Here is a 19,660-nt window from a genome sequence, read left to right as displayed (position 1 = left end):
TAGCAATAGCACTTAGACTTATATACCGCTTCATAGTGCTTTATAGCCCTCTCTAAGCAGTTTACAGAGTCAGCCTCTTGCCCCAACAATCTGGGTCCTCATTTTACAGACCTCGGAAAGATGGAAGGCTGAGTCAACCTTGAGTCGGTGAGAATTGAACTGCAGGCAGCCGGCAGTCAGCAGAAGTAGCCTGCAGTACCGCATTCTAACCACTGTGCATCATGGCTCATTTAAGATCTACAAGTACTTTGCCCTCATCCAAGGAGCAGTTATAGAAACTCCTGGCTTTATTGCATCAAGGATCTTCAATGGGTGGTTATATAATCTATGCAAGACCTGGGGCTTTTCTTCTTGATTATTATAAAACAGTTGACTGTATTCTTTTAATGTTATATACATGATCCAATCAAGTAGGACCACTTAGTCGATTCTGGTTCTCCTAAAAAGCAAAACAAAGATCATGCTGGAAAAATATAACCAGGAAGTGAAATAAATATTTCACATATCGACAACCTTCTGCCGATAGGTCAATGAAACCAGAAGGACTCAAGATATGTAAAGTGTTTATAGTGGTGTTGTGATTGTTGCATAAAAGAACAGGATGTAACAGATAAACAAAGGAAAAAAGTGAAAGAAAAAACGCAGTAAAGCGGTGTTTCTCAACTTTGACCACTTTAAGCGGTGTGGACTTTAAGTCCCAGAATTCCCCAGCCAGCACACACACAGCTGGCTGGGGAATTTTGGGAGTTGAAGTTCACATGGCTTAAGGTGGTCAAAGTTGAGAAACACCGCAGCTGTCATAAACATGAGTCAGTTGGCAAGAGTCTGAATTTTGATCACATGACATGGTTGTACAACACGTTTTTCTATGCTGTTGTAACTTTGAATGGTCATTAAATGAACTGCTATTAAGTCAAGGACGACCTGTACATTAAATGAATTGTGTTTGGAACAGCCTGCTTTGGCACAGGCAGTCCAGCCTCTATTTCCAGGTTCAGTGATGGAATATACCTATTTTTTTTTCTTTTAATGACCCTGTAATCCCTTGCACAGAGGTGAAGTCGGGATGACTGAACGGACCTTGAGTGTTTACTAGCTGGATGCCCTTCCTGATGCCTATGTGGCATTCACAGCAGACAATTACTCATTGCACCCAGAGAGAGAAATATCTCCTGCTACCTAGGATCAAACTTTCAGCCTCCTAAATGTAAAGCGAGAGCTCCATCACTATGTCACCTGATGCAAGATATCTAACACATTGAGTGAAATCAGAAAGATTCATTTTGGGAGTTGGCGATAGCTGTGCGAAGATCCGAAATTGGAACATTTCATTTACAAAGTGCTTGGCGTGTTTATGATCCATAATAATTTCACAGGGTGGCCACAACTGTGATGGATGAGAGGTGATGCCAACGAAAACCATGAGGATGAAATGGGAAGCTTTAATAAAATCAGTGGAAGATGCATGTAATATTAAAATAAAATGCATAAACTATTAAAGCAGTGTTAATCAGTCTCCTGCTGCCTGTACATCTCCAAAAGTTGGGCATGCTCTCCTTCTGAAGGGTGTCCCAAACAATCAAATTAAACATTTCTGAGCTCAAAACTTCCCTTTCCACAAGTGCCCTTTTTTCTTTCTTTCCCCAATTCAACGGATATTGGAAAAATTATGGAAAACGGCTTGGGAACTCTGCTTGTCTATTCCCTGACGTGAACCCCCCCCCCAAATTGAACAGAATGTGAGAAACTTAGGAATTACGGAAGGACCCAGCCAAAGAAATGTAGAGTCTGAAAATGGAGTGCCACAGCTGGCTTAGAGTTAAGAAGAGAAACATCCTTTAATGCATCCCCATGGAAGAATCAGCCGGGTAGAAACTTATAAAATCCCTGATTTCTCTATTAAAGCCCCCTCCCCTATCATGTGACCCAGAGCAGAATCTATATAGGTTGCATTGTGTTTCCTTGGTGCATCCCTTGTCAAACACACAAACACATGAATGGGTTACTGCCAATATAGGGGAAAGGTATCATTTCTAGACTTCCCCCATCTGAATTCAAAATACAGGTAGTTCTCAACTTACAAGCCTTTGTTCAGTGATCGTTCGAAGTTACAACGGCATGGAACAAAAATGACATATGCCCATTTTTCACACTTACAACTGTTGCAGCATCCCCACGGTCACTTAGCATCAAAGCAGAACTAGCTCTTGCCCCTATAACACACCCACAATAGCACTGTTAAAGCAGCCATACCTATTGCCTCTGCCAAGCCGGACACTTTCTGTCCATAAATATCCGTCTTATTCCATGCAAAAGTATAGATGAGGTTGACGGCAGCTGGAAACCATTTCTGAGCCAGCCGCCCTTCAATTGTGACAGTGAGATGCACTTTTGTGATGCCAGGGGGGATCGTAGAATGCGTCAAGATGATGCGTAGCAAGGTTTTATATCCTGAGGTTCTGCTGCTCAGGTAACTCAGCTTCACAAAGCTGGAAGGAAAGGATATTTCCTCCTGGACCACCTGAAAAAAAAAAAAGAGTTGTGCATGTTAATATCACAACAAATCTTGTCATAATCTACCAGGTTGGGCTTCTCTGGTGACTGAGATAATGTTAATATGCAAGGAATTCACTGCTACAAACAGGGCTGTGTTCACAGATGGCTTTAAAGATAGCCTAGACCAGGGGTGGGGAACCTTGGCTCTTTTATGACTGGTGGACTTCAATTCCCAGAATTCCTGAGCCAGCTTGGGGGAACTATGGCCCCCTCGTGACTGGTGGACTTCAACTCCCAGAATTCCTGAGCCAGCATGGGGGAACTATGGCCCCCTCATGACTCGTGGACTTCAACTCCCAGAATTCCCCAGCCAGCCATGCTGAGGGGAAAGGGAGAAGTTTCTAAGCTGAGCCATGTTGGCTCAGGAATTCTGGGAGTTGAAGTCCACGAGTCATAAAAGAACCAACGTTGCCTACCCCTGGCCTAGACAATTCTATATAGGAAATATTTCAACAGTGGTTAATAAACTTGGGAGTCAGTGGAATTTTGCTTTCCAAAAGCTTTATGGTTTTTCATGCAGAAGATCGTAACCGCTCTGGGCCAAAGTTTTAATTTAATCTGGCATCTTCCAGATAAATTGGAACTGTACATCTAAGCCCTTGGCTTACAACCACAATTGAGCCCAAATTTTCCGTTGCTAAGCAGGTTCATATGTTAAGTGAGTTTTGCCCCATTTTACGACCTTTCTTGCTGCAGTTGTTAAGTGAATCCCTGCAGTTGTCAAGTTAGTATCATAGTTGTTAAGTGAATCTGGCTTCCCCCGTTTGAATTTGCTTGTCAGAAGGTCACAAAAGGGACCTTGGGACACTGCAACCATCATAAGTATGAGTCAGTTGCCCAAATGTGAGTCAGTTGCCTAGTGCCCAAATTTTGATCACGTGACCAAGAGGATGCTGCAACAGCTGTACATGTGAAAAAATGGTCATAAGTCACTTTTTTTCAGTGCTGTTGCATTTGTAACTGCAGTTGTGAAATTGAATTGTAATAATAATAATAATAATAAAGTTGGATGGGACCTTGGAGGTCATCTAGTCCAACCCCCTGCTCAGACAGGAAACTCTATACCATTTCAGACAAGTGGCTGTTTAGTCTCTTCTTAAAAACTTCCAGTGTTGGAACATTCACAACTTCTGGAGGCAGGTTGTTCCACTGGTTAATTGTTCTGACTGTCAGGAAATTTCTCCTTAGTTCTAGGTTGCTTCTCGCTTTCTGAGAAAGTTGGTTTAATAAAGGCACATGTATGTATATACAAAAGTCCGCAGAATCTTCGGATTAAATGGATTCAGTTCAGAGAGTTGATCAAATAGCTTTCAAATCAGAAGAACCTAATAAATCACATAGTGCTAATAAGTAGTGCATAGCTATAGTTGACTGGACTAGCATTTTAAGAACTGATGAATCTAGGAATTTTGGAAGCCGTCCAGAGTCATTTCCACAATGAGATGGGTGCGTATAAATGTAATAAATAAAATAAACTATACTTCTGCACATATTAAAAGCACTAATGTAATTTATTTATTAACCTTTACAATGCATGAATTAATGTCAAGAATTTTTACTTATTGTTTTCATTGCACGCCACTCAGAATCACACTGAAAGTGAGATGGGCAGCATTTAAATTTAATCAATCAATAAATAAATTCAAGAGACAATCTTTAGATAGACCAAGAAGCCCATTTGAATACTTTTCTGTTCCTTCCTACAGAGACCACTCCCAGCAACAGTGACAGAGGCAACCACTAGACCAGTGGTTCTCAACCTGTGGGTCGGGACCCCATTTGGGGTCGAACAACCATTTCACGGGGGTCGCCAAACAACTCAGTCCACCATTTCCCCCCCCTTTCCTTAGCTGTGCTCCTCCCTTTTATTCTATTGGCTTTTGAAAGCCAATAGAATAGACTCTGTTGAATAGAGTCTAATTCTATTGGCTTTCCAAAGCCAATAGGAATTGTCCAGGCTGTCTCTGCCCTGCTGAGCCCGCCAAAAGTCCCATTCTGCAAACGGTGCTGTACCAGTTGAGTAGTCCTCGACTTACGACCGGTTGAGTAGTCCTCGACTTACGACCGGTTGGGGGGGGTCGCGGCATTAAAAAGGTTGAGAACCACTGCACTAGAATATAAGTTGAGGGCAAACTCCACTCCCCACCAGCACTGATGATGTTACCTAGTATGAGTAATGAAACGTCTACAAGAAAACAAGCAGGCTCAGAGAGCACCAGGGACCCCCATTTCTGTTCTTTTCTCAATAACCCAACAACCCTGTTTCCCTCTCTCTTACCTGTAATTCAGGTATGACTGTCCCTCTTTCTGGACACGATCCTCCAAATGTTGTCAGAGGAAAAGAGATGACGATTGGATTCGGGCTGATGAAGCTACTAATGTCACAAGTGGGCAGTTCTGCTTCTGTCCTTTGCATGACCACTTTGTCTACCACAATAAACCTATTCCAGGCCAGCCAAAGTGTTCTTTTCACGGGAAGAAAAGGTGATCTATCAAAGATCAGGGTAGCTGAGATGCCTCCGACAGCCACTAGATCAAAACTGAAAAACAATATAAAACCATTTGAGTTATCTGGATACCTTTTGGAACCAAAACTACCCCATTATGTTTTTAGCTCTTTTATTAAATATCTTCTGCACCAAAGGTCCTTTTTTTTCCCCCTCCAAAAGGCAACTGGACTTTCTTTCTTTTTCCTTGAAGACATGTCACTTCTCATCCAAGAAATTTCTTCCGTTCTGAACGGAAGAAGCTTCTTGGATGAGAAGCGAAACGTCTTCAAGAAAAAACAAAAGTCCAGTTCCCTTTTGGGGGAAAAAAAAGCACCTTTGGGACAACCATGATCTGGATGACTGAAAATCTCCATAGATACCTTCTGCTCTCTACTAGTTGCACATAGCTGCCTAAGATGATCCAGGAGGACCGACATAATTTGTCATATGCGATCATAACTTCTAAAAAGACATCTTGAATAGAAATATCTCATTTTACTGCATCAACACTCAAGAACAGATAGTGTCTGTGTGAACCTCCTTCTCTTAGATATGAAGCTGTCCAATTCTGTGCTATCACAATGAACACGAGATGACAGCTGATCTAAGTCTGAACACTCTTTTTCTTTCCTAATTATGTTTTAACACGTTCTTGATTATCGATCAAAATAAAATTGACTTAGGCAATTAATTCCAACAATTCTGGAAAGAAGCTGATGAGGGAAGTCTGAAGCAACTTGTAGCAAACTTCTGCCTTGAGTAGTTGCTAGGCTGCTCGCATAGCAAAAATCAATGGGAACTCTGAGCTAAATAGTTTTGAGGTCAATGCCTGAAGGTAATTTGGAAGAGACTCTTGGCTGTATCATCTACTATGAGTTTTCATGCGATTGCTTATATTCCTGATGATCAGGGTCTGAATGCCTCCATTTGTGTAGCCAAAACTGTATGGCCCACACAAAAGAAAGAAACGCAAAGGTAAAATTGCACTGTGCTTTTACTAAGAGTCAGTAGGTAGTGATAGAAAGAAGTCTTCTGAATTCCAGAAACAAATGTAGAGCAGATAAAGAGCTACTTATTGTCTTTTGATTTTAATATTGTCATTTAAAGTAAGTTGGCATAAATAAGACTTCTTTACTTTATGACTGGATGTACTTCTTACGGAAATCTTCCCTGGTAATGACTGCTGATAAGGAGTTAGACTTAATTATGTATAATCCACCAAATTTCCCAAACATTACATAGGTTATATACAGTGAGGAATAAAAAGATTACTTACAACTCTGATCCTTCAAAATCTCTCTCTCTCTCTCTCTCTCTCTCTCTCTCTCTCTCTCTTCTCTCTCTCTCTCTCTCTCTCTCACACACACACAGAGAGAGAGAGAGAGAGAGAGAGAGAGAGAGAGAGAGAGAAGAGAGAGAAGAGAGAGAGTAGCTTCATTGCTTACACCCACAGCTATGAATTTTTTACTCTCAGTTTTAGAGTATTTACATTGCAATAAGCAGGAACGAAAGCATGAAATTTTTGAACATGAACTTTTTCTGCCTCTGTGAGCTTTAATTGGTTAAACTGATTAATTGGTAGGTCCCTCCTTTAATCAGCCAATTTTAATCTCAGGGCTAGGTTGAGGTTTTATTTACTTCCTTTGGTTCAGATGCGTTACTGCACAAGGAAGGGAAAGAAAAAAAAACATATAGATGTGTGTATATATGTCTATGTGCATGTGTAACTATGTGTGTATATGATGCAACAGTTATGATGCTGGACTAAGAGTGAGAAAACCAAATTCTAATCCTCGCTTAGGCATGGAAGCCAGTTGAATGAATTTGGGCAAGTCCTTGGCTCTTAGCCCTAGACTTGGGTCAAAGAACATATATCTAACAACACTGGATTGACAGATTACAATCCGCAACCTAAAGAAATTTTCATTCTGCTGTGGAGTCATTTGCACTTAATATACTCTATGTCTGTCTCTCTGTCTATCTATTTATTCCCTCCCTCCCTATCTTTCTTCCTTCCTTTTTTCCTTCCTTCCATCATCTATATCTATCTATCCGTCTCTGTCCATTATATCTATCTATCTATCTATCTATCTATCTATCTATCTATCTATCTATCTATCTATCTATCATCTATCCTTCCATCATCATCATCATCATCATCATCATCATCATCATCATCATCATTATCTATCTTACAGTACTGCATTTTGGATGTACAGAATCTTTTACATGTAATCCATTTATTAATCAGTTGTCAGTCAATTGAGTCATCTATTCTTATTATGATTCAGATTCCTTAGAATCAGGTGGCATAAGTTTAATTTACATACAAGTTTAATGTAATTATTATATGGTTGGCCACACACTCAGCCAGATGTTTAGACTGGAGTTGGCATTTTTATCCAGCTATCAAATCCATCCTGATGAGAGAGGCACATTTTTGTTTTAATAATATTGCAAGTATCATTGCAGGATGCAAGCTGTTCCAAGTAAAGCTGTCTTTTGCAATTGACTGATGAGATTGTCAATGCCGGTGATGTTCAACTGTTGTTGTTATATGTGTGCTGCTGAGTCATTCAGATTCTTGGTGGCTTTTTAATTCATGAACTGGACAAAGTTCTCTTGGGCTTCAATCCCCCCTCCATTTGCTTTCAACCTATTCCCGAATTCCCTAATTAAAAAATTCCCCCGAGAAAATAAACATGAAAGCAACAATCATGTACCTTCCATCCTGTCGGCTGATGGTGTAGCCATAATCACTGTGATGCTGGAAACTCACATTGACGCCAACCAGAGGGGTTCCATCAACTGCTACCACTTGTCCTCGGATAACACAGGCACGTCTAGGTGGACAAAAGAGTGAGGTGGATGAAGAAAGATGCTAAGATAGTCACAACTGACACACACTATCGGCATAATATATTTCACAACAGTATGTTGCAAGTCTACAGGAAGCTCATCCCATATAGCACTGTCCTCTTTTGTCCTTTCCAGGGCTACGCTCTATTTTCATCTCCTTGTTCACCTAGTTCTGAAAGTGGTGGCCACCTACAGAAGCTCAGGACAAAATGCAAGGACAATGATTCTTTTGATTGGGCCTAGGTTGATGCTGAGTGGGACATAATTCAACCCATGTTTCACTTCTCCAATTTCTTGCTTTCTCCCTTTCTTCTTGTCACAGATCTCTCTCTCTCTTTACCAACAAAGTTTCTTTTTAACCCACAGTTTTCCTGAAAACCTCCCAAAACCACTTATGAAAACCTAAAAGCCAATGATTAAAACTCTTAACTGTTTTTGTGAACAAGGATCACTGGCTAAGTGGCAGCCATTTCTAGCAATAATCTTGGCTTATAGAAGTCACCTGGTGTGTCCCTGACAATTCTATTTCAGCCTTTCCTGTACAAGATTATTGTTGTTTTAGTTTTGACACATTGTTGTCAAAGTTGTCTCGTTTGTGGCTCTGAACAGAACAGAGTTGTTCTGTTTCAAAATGAGGTCTCCCCCCTGTAAATATAAATAAATAAGATGCAACTGGTTAAACAAAGCACACTGTCAGTTTTATCTTGCACTTTTCTCTGTCTTGTGATTGCTGTGGCATTCACAGCTCAGCCAGACAAACACACACACACATGCACATCTACGAAAATCACACGTTGGTGCCTAATAGGGTATATACGAAGTACAAGTTGAGACACGAACATTTCAAACTGACATAGACAGCTTCTGCACAGTGCCAGAAACTGGGCAAAACCAGGTAACTCGTTGGAAAAAAAAAGATATGCAGAAAAGCTTATGAAATCTTTCACCTTCAATTTATACTTCTGCAGTACATCATCACTTATATATCAAGTTAAGGCATTTCCCACTCTCCCTAGTACTTTAAAAGTTTCTATTTTAAGTGCTAGATGGATGTTGGATTTGAAATGCTGGGAAGGATGTTTTGTTCTGGGTTTTCAAATGGCTTATTTTAAGCCCATGTTTCAAGGTTTGCTTTATAAAAGGGGTCCGGTGGCGTTTTGGCCATTCCACCTCAAAAGACGGCGTGAACCCCTTTTCTGAATTTCCCTTCTCTACAGAAAGGACCAAGACACAGTTTTTTTTTTTTTAACTTGGCCCAATGTAAGAGCTCTTAGGATTTATTTCCTTTCTTGATATTTTGGGTGGCGTTCTCGTTTTAAGATCATTTCATCATTTATTGTTTGCTTCCTGGAATGCTGCCTTGATATCTTTTAGCAAAAAGATGGTGGGGAAGAAATAAATAAGCAGACAATTACATAAACATACAGGAGAACACATTTTAATTTGCATTTAAAACCACCGGGGGAAATAGGCTACGAAGGATACTATAAATATATGCCTTTAAATCTGTTTGAAAAAGAAGAGGAAGAAAAAGAACAATAAAATTCAGAGATGCCAAAGAGGTTAAGAGAAATTGGTCCAGGCACAGAAGTTCAGCCAAGTGGCCTACAAGCTCTGCAAATGAATGATCAAATGCTAAATAAATAAATCTAAAGTCCACGTGCCTTTTGGAAAAGCACCTTTGGGACAACCATGACCTGGATGAAGGAGAATGTCCATAGATGATCAACTGTAACATTCAAGAAACCAGGAAAAAATGGCTAATAATCCAAGGTCCCTGTACATCTAGGAAGTTCCTGGCTGTCTGTCCTACTCAGAAAAAAAACCCCATCTCTGTGATATAAGAGGGAGGGAAGGAGGGAGACTTACCTGCTCTCAAATAAGACATCGCCTTGAATGACATGAGTGCTCTCCTTGCCAATCAGAAACTTGATCCTGTCATAAAAGAGCCTTGGTGAGTGCTGCAAGAAAGGAGGTTGACTTTGCTGAATGAGGTCCAGAGGATCAGGAGACCCTTGGCAGAGAGGACTGGAGAAGCAATTACTCTGCTGACAGCAATCAGGATCAACACAGTCTGTCAAACCATCTGAAAAAGGGGGGAAATCAGAAAGACACACTGCAGAAGAGATAAAGAAAACGGTTGAATGCTCAGAAATGTTTCCCCAAAAATTGTTAATCAAATGATAAGCGTGCAAATGCAAGTTTATGTGTCTGGATGAAGTTCAAGGGGAAGATTCAAGCTGGACATGAACCGCTTTCTAAATTTCTCCATCAAATCTAAACCATTTCTCAAAGGCAGGACTTTCCCTTAAGTGATGAATCTTATTGAAAAAGGGCACATAACAAGGATGTGCTCTAGGGGTTTAAATCAGCTTGTTCATGTTCAACCTTTGACTACCTCATTGTTAAATAAACATAAGAACACCACGTTCCACCTATGAGAATGTTACTGAAACTTTTTTTCCCTTTGATGTTATTCTGAAAAATATTTCAAATTAAATTAAACCTGGTAGGAGAACATAAAATCTTTCTGCACTACGCATTCCCTTGACCTCTCCATTTATAGCAATTGCATCTCATCCTCTTCAAACTTTTTAGACATTCTTAACTAGAAGATATAGACTTTCCCCATCTTGAAGCAAGTATGAATAAGCTAAGAGTAAACGACACTGTAGTCAGAACCAGAGATGGTAATCTCAGAGGTAGATTAAAACCGTTATTTCCTGCAGAACGCAAAGCACATGATATGACCGACACTGGCTGTATTAACACTACATGCCGAGCCCTAAACTTGGGTTTACAAAATTAATTGTGCTTCAATTACATGCTAATTAGATTCAGATCAAATGAAATCTTTATTACGGTCATAGACGAGAATAAAATGTTCTTAAAAAGTCATATTGTGGCTTAACACAATGACCTATGTTTCATAACACAGTGTACAAACTCCCCAACCATATTTTAGTCTAGTCAAACTCGCGACATGTCAAACTCGCGACATCGCAACATATCGGGACGGTTTTGCCATTGCCGGCAATGGGGTGGGTGCGGCTTCTGGATGACGCGTCCAGCCCATGGGCCGGCAGTTTGACATCCCTGGTCTAGTCCTACATGATGGGTGAACCTATCTATGTAGGAGATAACCAGCCTGAGCAGGAGGGAGGCGTCAAATGTTTCATAAGTCATGAGTTCCTGCATGCTCACAAGAGATCTAAGTCAAGCCCTAAATGAATTCCTTTCTTAACTCCCACTATTTCCCCTTGACCGTTAGTAGCTCAGATTCTTGTAGAGAACTTATACTTTATACTCATTTGAACTGCCTGAATCTCCTGATTTCTTTGGCGCTTGACAATAAATTTCTTCACTTTCCAGAATGGGAATGACAACTAAAGCCAGGAGTGAATTTCATGGGGGCTGCATTTTTAAAGATTTACAATTGATATCTCCTTCAATCAGGTGCAATAAAGGATGAGTCATTTTTGGAAGATAATCCTTTTTTAAAAAACAAACAAACAGAAAGGGAAGGCATATTGTACCTATTTTTGGCAGTACTTATGACCACAATTGAGCCCAAAAGTTATGTTTTGCTATGTGAGACACTTGTTAAATGAGTTTTGCCTCATTTTGTGACTTTGCTTGCCACAGTGGTTAATTAAATCACTGCAGTTGTTAAGCTAGTAACCCGGTTGTTAAGTGAATCTGGCTTTGCCGTTGACTTTGCCTGTCAGAAGGTCACAAAACGTGATGAAATTCCAGAGTCGCTGCAGTTCCTAAGATCGTAATCTTAAAAGAGAGAGAGAATAAGACGGAGGAGGTAGAAAAACCTCTCAGATAGGAGGATGAAACAGAGAATGAAAAATGAGGCAGGATGAGAAAACAAGAAAGAGAAGAAGCTATCTCCATAACATTTCCCTGACTTTCTTACTTCTGAGCTCAGGCAATTATTTAAACTACTATTTAAAGTAGTAAAAAATGCCCTCCATTTCTTCCGTGAGTCCTCATTCAAGCAGGATAATAAGAAATGAGTTTTTGATGAATTTATTTCAAAGTTCGGGAGAAATGTCAATGTGTGATTCTCTTTCACTTATTTGAATTAGAAGATGTCTTATGTTCTTTCTCTAATTGGACAACGCTTTCTCCAGACATCTGCAGCCCCTTGGCTTTCGGTAGATCCATTATATCTCAAGATAAGATCTCATGAGGAAACTGGTGTCACGAGGCTTTTGGAGAGGTTTGGACAGGCCGGGAGGCTTCAGAATAATGAAATAACATGTTCTAGTCAAACCACACCCATAAGACCTTCCATCCATTCCAAATAATGGAGATAGCTCTAAAGCAGTGGTTCTCAACCTGTGGGTCGGGACCCCATTTGGGGTCGAATGACCATTTCACGGGGGTCGCCAAACAACGCAGTCCACCATTTTTTTTCCCTTTTCCTTAGCTGTGCTACTCCCTTTTATTCTGTTGGCTTTTGAAAGCCAATAGAATAGACTCTCTTGAATAGAGTCTAATTCTATTGGCTTTCAAAAGCCAATAGGAATTGTCCATGCTGTCTCTGCCCTGCTGAGCCCACCAAAAGTCCCATTCTGCAAACGGTGCTGCACCAGTTGAGTAGTCCTCGACTTACGACCGGTTGAGTAGTCCTCGACTTACGACCGGTTGGGGGTCACGGCATTAAAAAGGTTGAGAACCACTGCTCTAAAGCTTCGTCCAGAGAAATATGAAGGAAATTCTCAAGTATCCTGGGAATAAGGGAGAATCTGAGAAAAATCTAACAGTGCAGAAAAGAGCCACAAAGATGATTAGGGTGCTGGAGGCTAAAACCTATGAAGAACATTGAAGGAATTGAGTTTGTCTAATCTGATGAAAAGAAGGACAAGGGGTTACATGATAGCACTGTTCCAATATTTGAGAGGCGGACACAAAGAGGAGAAGGTCAACTTATTTTCCAAAGCACCAGAAGGCAAGACAAGAAACAATGGATGGAAACAAATCAAGGAGAGAAGCAACCTAGAACTAAGGAAAAACTTCCTAACTGTGAGAACAATTAAACCAGTGGAACAGCTTGCCTCCAGAAGTTGTGGGTGCTTCATCACAGGAAGCTTTTAAGAAGAGACTGGACAGCCACTTGTCTGGAATGGTATAGGGTCTGCTGCCTGAGCAGGGGTTAGACTAGAAGACCTCTAAGCTCCCTTCCATTATTCTATATTCTATTCTGTATTCAGCTTCTGTCCCAAGGGAAAAGAGCTTTTGAGAAAGTGCAAGTCATATTTTGCAATAGCAGTATTTTTCAAGATTGTGGGCAAAGCGTTCCACGCATATGATACAGAAAGAAAAATGAGGCTTGCGCATGGAACAGAAGGTTTAACCATCGGATTTCGGTTTGAAGAATGGAAATGCAAGAAGGGAAAAAAAAAGGTTTTGTAAGGAGAAGGAAGTGAAGGATGAGGCAGGCAATACGCAAGACTTTGGAAAGGGAAAAAAAGTAGCATTTCATTTACTATATAAAAAGATACGTCGGATTGTTCTGCAAGGTCAGTGAGAAGTGTGGGACAGGCTTACTAGAAAGAAATAGAATGCAACAGCATGCATGGATCTAATTGTTAAGCTAATTTAAACTTTCATTTGAAACAAGGAAAGCAATAAGGAAAGGTAGGTAGAGTAAAATAATGGAAGAAAAAAGGAGGGAAGGAAAAAAACGTTTTAATAGGCAGGGCAATGCTTGACTCAAGATAGATGAGTAACTGTGGGGTCCTGGTATTCTCTTAGCTTCATTGTTTTCTTGCAGATGTTTCATTACCAAACAAGGTAACATTATCAGTCCTAGAAGAGAGTGGGGTTTAGGAGAAGAGAAGGAGGAAGAGGAGGACTAAAACTGTGGGATCCTTGGTACTCTCTGAGCTTGGTTGTTTTCTTGCAGATGTTTCATTACCAAACTAGGTAACATTAACAGTGCCAGAAGAGAGTGGGGTTTAGGAGAAGAGAAGGAGGAAGAGGAGGAGGAGGAAGAGAAGGAGGAAAACTAGGAATGTGGGATCTTTGGTGCTCTCTGAGCTTGCTTGTTTTCTTGCAGACATTTCATTATCAAGCTAGATAACATCATCAGTGCACAGAAGAATAAAGAATTACATCCCAGCTTTAATCCAGGTAACAATGAAGGATGAAGCATTCAGTGGAAAAACAAGAACCCAGACAAGAAAAAAAAAATTCTGACTACACATCAGGAGAGGACCCTCAGCAGAAACTTTAAAGGAATAGTCATGGACAAGGACTAGGGATGACGTGATAACCGTCTTTCAATATTTGAGGGGCTGTTACAGAGAAGAGGGAGTCAACCCAGTCTCCAAAGCATCCGAGGGCAGGACAAGAAGTAACAGATGGAAGCCAATCAAAGAGACATCCCGTCTAGAATTATGGACATATTTTCTCTCAGTAAGAAGAATTAGTCAGTGGAACAGCTTGCCACCAGAAGCGGTGGTTGCTCCACCCCTGGAGGTTTTTCAGAAGAGATTGGACAGCCATTTGTCCAGAATGTTATAGGGTCACCTGCTTAAGCAGGGCGTTGGATTAGAAGACCTCCGAGGTCACTTTCCATTCTGTTATTCGGTAATGTGAGAGTTACTAGCGTCTTCTTTCTAAGGGGCTGCATTCATAAAATATCTCCCTGTAATAGGAGATTGGAGAGGCTGTGAGTTTGCAGCTAGATCAGCAACCACAGCACTGGGGTTAGAATGCTTCAGATTTTACTGGAAGCTACTTGGCACAGTCTAAACAAGAGAAACACAACACACTTCTGCTTGGAGGCACAGATATGTCATACAGTCAGTGAGGGACAAAAGGAGAGTGACATGATCCTTGCTCACAGCCCAGATGCAGTTTAGCCTTATGTTGCTGGTGGATTTAAGCTGCCTTGTTATTCTGTACCCCAAAGCTTTAATTAGAGACTTGCAAACCACCCACACAATCTTCTCTAACAATTGATTGCTGATACTTCTTGATCAATAGCTGGGCAGCAGAGAGAGAAAAGGGGAGCCTGGAGCTCTTTGACTGATCTCAAAGGCAGAGAATAGGCAGACCCCCATGAAGCACGGGGAACAGAGTAGGGGAGGGAGGGAGAGAGAGAGAAGAGAAGAGGAGAGAGAGAGAGAGAGAGAGAGAGAGAGAGGAGAGAGAGATAGAGAGAGAGAGAGCGAGAGAGAGAGAAAGAGAGAGAAGAGAAAGAGAGAGAGAGAGAGAAAGAGAGAGGAGAGAGATAGAGAGAGAGAGAGAGAGAGAGAGAGGGCAATCTTAAGGCAAACTGTGAGCTGCATAGGAGAAACGGCATCTGCTGAAGATGTCAACATCACACAGCTGGTCCTGCTAAGCCTTGCCAAGCTGGCACAGATGGGCACCACAAGCTGAAATCAGCTCTCCATGGAGCTGCATCTGCTCCAGAGACATTTCAGACAGAAAAATGTGCTTTTGATACGACATCTGTGATATGAAAGGTGAAGGAAGCTCAGAGATCGAATGATAAAGACAGTCACACCTCTCAGAAAACAAACGTGAACCAAAGTTGTAGAGCAGGGCTGACCTGGATGACTGAGAATCTCCATAGATGTTTAGCTGTCTGCAGGAGCTCTGCTTTTATGCAATAATTCCCCCCCCCCAAGGTGAGAATGTCTTCTTCCCTTGTGACTTTCTGGCAACTTGTTAAAACCTGGATGTTCCTTATGGCCTTAAGAGATTAGAATAATACTGTTGTGTGGATGGGATATGGCCCCGTGTATTGTATTGTATTTATACTATTTGCAGGCATTGCTGGGACCAAAATTTCTGTTGCTAAGCAAGGCAGTTATTAAGTGGGTCGCACCCAATTTTATAACCTTTATTTTACCACGGTTTTACCATGGCTGTTACGTGCTGTTGTTAAGTGAATCATGCAATCATTAAACAAATCTAAGTTCTCCTGTTAACTCTGCTGGCTGGGAAGGCTGCCAATGACAATCACATGAAACTGGGATAGCAATAGCACTTAGACTTATACACTGCTTCATAGTGCTTCACAGTCCTCTCTAAGCGGTTTACAGAGTCAGCATATTGCCCCCACCAATCTGGATCCTCATTTTACTGACCTCAGAAGGATGGAAGGCTGACTCAACCACAAGCCCATCAGGATCAAACTCCAGATTGTGGGCAGAATTTGCCTGCAATACTGCACTTTAACCACTGCACTACCAGGGCTCCTGATAGCAATAGCACTTAGGCTTATATACTGCTTCACTGCCTCTCTACAGAGTCAGCCTCTTGCCCCCAACAATCTAGGTCCTCATTTTATTGACCTCGGAAGGATGGAAGGCTGAGTCAACCTTGAGCTGGTCAGGATCGAATTCCTAGCAGTGGGCCAGGTTAGGCTGCAATACTGTGCAATACTACTAACCACTGTGTCACCACATCTCTTATGCTGTGGTCGGATTCTGCAACTGTCATAAATACTTGCTGGTTGCCTGGAATCCAACTTCTGATCATGTGACCATGAAGATGCTGTGATGTTTCTAAGCGCAAGGACCAATTATAAGTCACTTTTTTTTTGGGTGTCATTATAACTTTGAACAGATACTAAAAGAATCATTTTAAATCAAGGACTATTTGTATTGTGCATATTGCTGTATGCTGCTTCGAGTCCATTGTAAATGAAACCCTACAGAAGATTCATTTGTTCACAAAAATGACATATACACTTTCGAGAATTAACTGTATCTGTATCTTCATCATTATCAATGGTAAAAACGGTGATGGCACAGTGGTTAGAATGCAGTATTGCAGGCTAACTCTGCCCACAGCCAGGAGTTTGATCAAGGTTGACTCAGCCTTCCATCCTTCCAAGGTTGGTAAAATGAGGACCTAGATTATTGGGGGCAAGATGCTGACTCTATAAACCAGTCAGAGAGGGCTGTAAAGCACTGTGAAGCAGCATATAAATCGAAGTGCTATTGCTATTGCTCTATCTATCTATCTATCTATCTATCTATCTATCTATCTATCTATCTATCTATCTATCTATCTATCTATTATCTATCTACCTACCTATCTACCTATCTATCTATCTATCTATCTATCTATCTATCTATCTATCTATCTATCTATCTATCTATCTATCTACAATCTATCCATATATCTTCTATCTATCTGTCATCTATCATCTCTCTCTATCTGTCATCTATCTATCTGTCATCTATCTGTCTGTCTATCTATCTATCTATCTATCTATCTATCTATCTATCTATCTATCTATCTATCTATCTATCTATCTATCTATCTATCTATCTATCTATCTATCATCCCATTGCCAGGAGTTCAATCCCGACCAGCTCAAGGTTGACTCAGCCTTCCATCCTTCTGAGGTCAGTAAAATGAGGATCTAGATTGTTGGGGGCAAAATGTAAATTACTTCTAGAGGGCTGAAAATCCCTGTGAAGGGTACAGAAGTCTAAGTGCTATTGCTATTTTCAATGTTATCTTCACAAAGCATTGGGGTACTAAAGGAATCATTGTAAGTCAAGGACTATTTGTATGAAGTATACTGCTACATGCTGCTTACAGTCCATTGAAACTGAAATCCTATAGAAGATTCATTCATTCAGAAAAGAGACAAATACACTTTCAAGCATTAACTCTCTCTGTACCTCCATCATTATCGATGTTATCTTCACAAAACATTTCCATTACAACATTGCAGCCCATTCCGCTCCAGCCCACTTGGCAGACACAGTGCCATCCATTTTGGTCAAGGGTACACCTTCCATTTCCATAACACAGACCCGGGCATCCATCTGCAAAGACACCACATAAAGAGAGCATCATGCATTATCTTGGCTGCAAAACAATACACCCGCCGACAATGGGATTTTGTTTAGACAACTGCATTAGGTCTTCTCTTTGGATAAAATGAGTTCACTGTTCTTCAAGGCCGTTCATAAATTTTATAAGGAAATGAAAAACAAAAGCTCTCTCTGGAGCTTGCCATACTATTAAATGTATGTTTATCCAGAGTATTTAACAGATTTTTTTCTCTCTCCCAGTTCTTTCCTTTCTATGCATCATGTATGCAATGCCCCTTAAAATGCTTTTCGCAAAGTGCCAAATAGTCTAAAACATCATCTAGAGTATTTATGTCAGCATCTAAGGATTTCTCAAGAACGAGTCTTCACACATTGCTCACAATTTTTAATGGGATTTTTATTAGGGATCCAGCTAAACTTCATTTAACTCTTTGGATATGAAAACCCAAAGCCGATTGCCTGGAGATTTACAGATCTAGAAAAATGGACTACATACAACACTATATCAAAGAACTTCTTTTTATGAAGTTTTATCATTGGCTGTAATAATACAATAAGAGTTCTCATGCATTCTTCTCTTAATAATGCCTTAGTAAAGTCTCAGATTCTGTTCTGGATTTAGGGCACTTAAAACTATGGAATTTCTTTCCTCGGATATTCTCTGTTGTGTTTTCATTAACACAAGACATTTCTGTCTATGAAGCTGTTCATTTCCCAGACAAATTTCTTCTTATTTTTATTATTTGATTTCTTTCATGGCATCTTCATATTTTTTGTAACTGAGTTCTATTTTCTTTTTTCTTTCTTTTTTTTAAAAAAGTATTGATATGTTCTACTGCTTCCAGTTTTGTTGGCCATCAGGAATGGTGCGGGCAGCAAAGAATAAGTTGCAAATGTTCATACAAATTGCATGATCCCTAAGCTGCGTGCTCAAGGAAGCATGTCAATAGCAGAAATTAGCTTTCTCTAACCTTTCACCTTCCAAGAACACAGTTTCCAAAATCCCCATATAAATATAATTCTATTTCAACAATACAATATATTAAGATTTATACGAACACAATAAAAAGGAAGAAAAAACATTCCCAGGCAACGCCGCATGCAAATTCTTGAGCGGTGCCCTATGGTTCTAAGCTACCGTCAGCCTGCTAGGTTGGGAAGTGTGAACTGCAATGCTTTGGGTTTTTTTGTTTTTTTTTTTTGCCCTTTTCCATCTTATACTCATTGAAGCCTGATTTTTAATGCAAGAAGATGCATCTAAATGGGAGTTGCTTGTAGTGTTCTGAAGCTCCTTAATTATGCTGTATTGATTAGTATGTCTGAATACTGACAATAAACTGTGAGCCAACAGCTACATCTAAAAGCAAATAAAAAATTAAAACACGTATTTTAGCATGCTTACTGTGTTCCTCAGTTGCTCATCATAGCAGACAGTATGTCTGGATGCTCTTATCAATATTTTCTTACTAATGGCCAGTCGTAAAACACCCATTTGCTAGGTAAAGTCATTCCTATCAATTCTCTAGAGCAGCCCTAGAAGAATCTCAAGGATTTCAGCTTAGTTTTGCTGTTTTTTTCTATGTGAAATGGCAGACCTTCTCCTTCTCCTCCTCCTCCTCCTCCTCCTCCTCCTCCTTCCCCCCCTCCCCTCCTCTTCCTCCTCCTCCATTTCTTTCTTCATCCCTTCTCCACATGGTGCATATGCAGGACCCAAAGATCATATAAATAGAGAAAAGTTTTGATTCTGTTTTTTTCTACAGTATCTAGGTGGGTTTGTCTCTATTTGTCTGTTGATGGCTCATTTGTCAGAATGCCGAAGTTCCAGCAATTCCCTAGCATTATGAGTTGGCTTGGTCTTTGGCTACATTTAGAACATTCTTCTTCTTCTTTTTGAATGTCATGCACGTAATAAATACCATTCAATTTCTCATTACA

The 19,660-nt window shown here is 40.4% G+C and overlaps 1 protein-coding gene across 5 annotated transcripts in view; it reads right to left on the bottom strand.

The window, feature by feature from the left end:
• The window catches only part of TENM1 (teneurin transmembrane protein 1), a 324,284-nt gene that overhangs the window by 69,463 nt on the left and 235,161 nt on the right, over window positions 1-19,660 (bottom strand). For all 5 annotated transcript variants that reach the window (XM_039348752.1, XM_039348748.1, XM_039348751.1 and 2 more), the window contains exons 13-17: window positions 17,570-17,716; window positions 9,774-9,990; window positions 7,769-7,888; window positions 4,835-5,096; window positions 2,254-2,521 (exon numbers count right to left, since the gene is read on the bottom strand). In XM_039348752.1, the coding sequence (XP_039204686.1) occupies window positions 2,254-2,521; window positions 4,835-5,096; window positions 7,769-7,888; window positions 9,774-9,990; window positions 17,570-17,716 (1,014 nt within the window). The remainder of the gene's footprint in view (window positions 1-2,253; window positions 2,522-4,834; window positions 5,097-7,768; window positions 7,889-9,773; window positions 9,991-17,569; window positions 17,717-19,660) is intronic.

Source organism: Crotalus tigris, unplaced genomic scaffold (assembly GCF_016545835.1).
Source record: "Crotalus tigris isolate CLP2741 ecotype Arizona unplaced genomic scaffold, ASM1654583v1 scf7180000018172.2679963, whole genome shotgun sequence".
NCBI classification, from domain to species: domain Eukaryota; kingdom Metazoa; phylum Chordata; class Lepidosauria; order Squamata; family Viperidae; genus Crotalus; species Crotalus tigris.
Note: the sequence above shows the minus strand (reverse complement) of the source record. Positions and strands in the feature narration are given on the sequence as shown.